Source organism: Haliotis rufescens, unplaced genomic scaffold (assembly GCF_023055435.1).
Source record: "Haliotis rufescens isolate VD_foot unplaced genomic scaffold, xgHalRufe1.0.p SCAF_18, whole genome shotgun sequence".
NCBI classification, from domain to species: Eukaryota; Metazoa; Mollusca; class Gastropoda; order Lepetellida; family Haliotidae; genus Haliotis; species Haliotis rufescens.
This window is the reverse complement of record NW_025963868.1, coordinates 10737102-10740196: the sequence shown is the minus strand read 5'-3', so window position 1 is coordinate 10740196 and position 3095 is coordinate 10737102. Positions and strand designations below refer to the sequence as shown.

Genomic DNA, 3095 nt, shown 5'->3' with positions numbered 1-3095 from the left:
GTGTGGCCGCTGTCTACTGGCTCCACGATACGAGAGATACTGCGAGACAGTGTGGCCGCTGTCTACTGGCTCCACGATACGAGAGATACTGCGAGACAGTGTGGCCGCTGTCTACTGGTTCCACGATACGAGAGATACTGCGAGACAGTGTGGCCGCTGTCTACTGGCTCCACGATACGAGAGATACTGCGAGACAGTGTGGCCGCTGTCTACTGGCTCCACGATACGAGAGATACTTCGAGACAGTGTGGCCGCTGTCTACTGGCTGCACGATACGAGAGATACTGCGAGACAGTGTGGCTGCTGTCTACTGGCTCCACGGTACGAGAGATACTGCGAGACAGTGTGGCCGCTGTCTACTGGCTCCACGATACGAGAGATACTGCGAGACAGTGTGGCCGCTGTCTACTGGCTCCACGATACGAGAGATACTGCGAGACAGTGTGGCCGCTGTCTACTGGCTCCACGATACGAGAGATACTGCGAGACAGTGTGGCCGCTGTCTACTGGCTCCACGATACGAGAGATACTGCGAGACAGTGTGGCCGCTGTCTACTGGTTCCACGATACGAGAGATACTGCGAGACAGTGTGGCCGCTGTCTACTGGCTCCACGATACGAGAGATACTGCGAGACAGTGTGGCCGCTGTCTACTGGCTCCACGATACGAGAGATACTGCGAGACAGTGTGGCCGCTGTCTACTGGTTCCACGATACGAGAGATACTGCGAGACAGTGTGGCCGCTGTCTACTGACTCCACGATACGAGAGATACTTCGAGACAGTGTGGCCGCTGTCTACTGGCTCCACGATACGAGAGATACTGCGAGACAGTGTGGCCCCTGTCTACTGGCTCCACGATACGAGAGATACTGCGAGCGAGACAGGGGACCGCTGTCTCCTGGCTCCACGATACGAGAGACAGTGTGGCTGCTATCATGTGGCTCGATGGAACGACTTCAGCTTACACGTCTCAATATAACTGAAAACCCTATTTAAAGCCCCTACCTCCATCTCGCACCATCCCTTATCCCACCTCCATCCCACACTATCCCTCATCCCGCCTCCTACCTCCATCCCTCATCCCGCCCCTACCTCCATCTCGCACCATCCCTTATCCATCCTCCTACCTCCATCCCGCACCATCCCTCATGCAGTTTCCTACCTCCATCCCTCATGCAGCCTCCTACCTCTATCCCGCCTACTACCTCCATCCTGCACCATGCCTCATGCAGCCTCCTACCTCTATCCTGCACTATCCCTCCTCCTGACTCCAACCTCCATCTCGCACATCCCTCATCCCACCTCCTACCTCCATCCAACTTTCTACCTCTATCCCGCCTCCTACCTCCATCCTGCACCATGCCTCATGCAGCCTCCTACCTCTATCCTGCACCATCCCTCCTCCTGACTCCTACCTCATTCCCTCCTACCGCCTCCAACCTCCATCCCTCATCCCACCTCCAACCTCCATCCCTCATCCCACCTCTATCCCGCCTGCTACCTCCACCATGCAGCCTCCTACCTCTATCCTGCACCATCCCTCCTCCTGACTCCTACCTCCATCCCTCCTACCGCCTCCAACCTCCATCCCTCATCCCACCTCTATCCCGCCTCCTACCTCCATCCTGCACCATGCAGCCTCCTACCTCTATCCTGCACCATCCCTCCTCCTGACTCCTACCTCCATCCCTCCTACCGCCTCCAACCTCCATCCCTCATCCCACCTCTATCCCGCCTCCTACCTCCATCCTGCACCATGCCTCATGCAGCCTCCTACCTCTATCCTGCACCATCCCTCCTACCGCCTCCAACCTCCATCCCTCATCCCACCTCCAACCTCCATCCCTCATCCCACCTCTATCACGCCTCCTACCTCCATTCTGCACCATGCAGCCTCCTACCTCTATCCTGCACCATCCCTCCTCCTGACTCCTACATCCATCCCTCCTACCGCCTCCAACCTCCATCCCTCATCCCACCTCTATCCCGCCTCCTACCTCCATCCTGCACCATACCTCATGCAGCCTCCTACCTCTATCCTGCACCATCCCTCCTACCGCCTCCAACCTCCATCCCTCATCCCACCTCTATCCCGCCTCCTACCTCCATCCTGCACCATGCAGCCTCCTACCTCTATCCTGCACCATCCCTCCTCCTGACTCCTACCTCCATCCCTCCTACCGCCTCCAACCTCCATCCCTCATCCCACCTCCAACCTCCATCCCTCATCCCACCTCTATCCCGCCTCCTACCTCCATCCTGCACCATGCCTCATGCAGCCTCCTACCTCTATCCTGCACCATCCCTCCTCCTACCTCCATCCCGCACCATCCCTCCTACCGCCTCCAACCTCCATCTCGCACCATCCCTCATCCCACCCACATCCCTCATCCCACCTCCATCCCTCATCCTACCTCCATCCCACCTCCTACCTCCATCCCTCATCCAACCTCCATCCTGCACCATGCCTCCTACCTCCATCCCGCACCATGCCTCCTACCTCAATCCTGCACCATCCCTCCTCCTACCTTCATCCCTCCTCCTGACTCCTACCTCCATCCGCCTCCTACCTCCATCCCTCCTACCTCCATCCCGCACCATCCTTCCTCCTGACTCCTACCTCCATCCCTCCTCCTGACTCCTACCTCCATCCCGCACCATCCCTCCTCCTGACTCCTACCTCCATCCCGCACCATCCCTCCTCCTGACTCCTACCTCCATCCCGCACCATCCCTCCTCCTACCCGCACCATCCCGCACCATCTCCCCTACCGCCTCCTACCTCCATCCCGCACCATCCCCCCTACCGCCTCCTACCTCCATCCCGCACCATCCCTCCTCCAGACTCCTACCTCCATCCCGCACCATCCCCCCTACCGCCTCCTACCTCCATCCCGCACCATCCCTCCACCTACCTCCATCCCGCACCATCCCTCCTCCTGACTCCTACCTCCATCCCGCACCATCCCGCACCATCTCCCCTACCGCCTCCTACCTCCATCCCGCACCATCCCCCCTACCGCCTCCTACCTCCATTCCGCACCATCCCTCCTCCTGACTCCTAACTCCATCCCGCACCATCCCTCCTCCTAC

At 59.1% G+C, this 3095-nt stretch overlaps 1 protein-coding gene across 1 annotated transcript; it reads left to right on the top strand.

Moving 5' to 3' along the window:
- The first annotated feature begins 1759 nt into the window (after window positions 1-1759).
- LOC124121891 (extensin-like) lies at window positions 1760-2641 on the top strand. The gene has a single exon (XM_048398666.1). It carries the CDS (start codon window positions 1760-1762, stop codon window positions 2639-2641), a length of 882 nt encoding a protein of 293 aa, XP_048254623.1.
- Window positions 2642-3095: the final 454 nt, after the last annotated feature.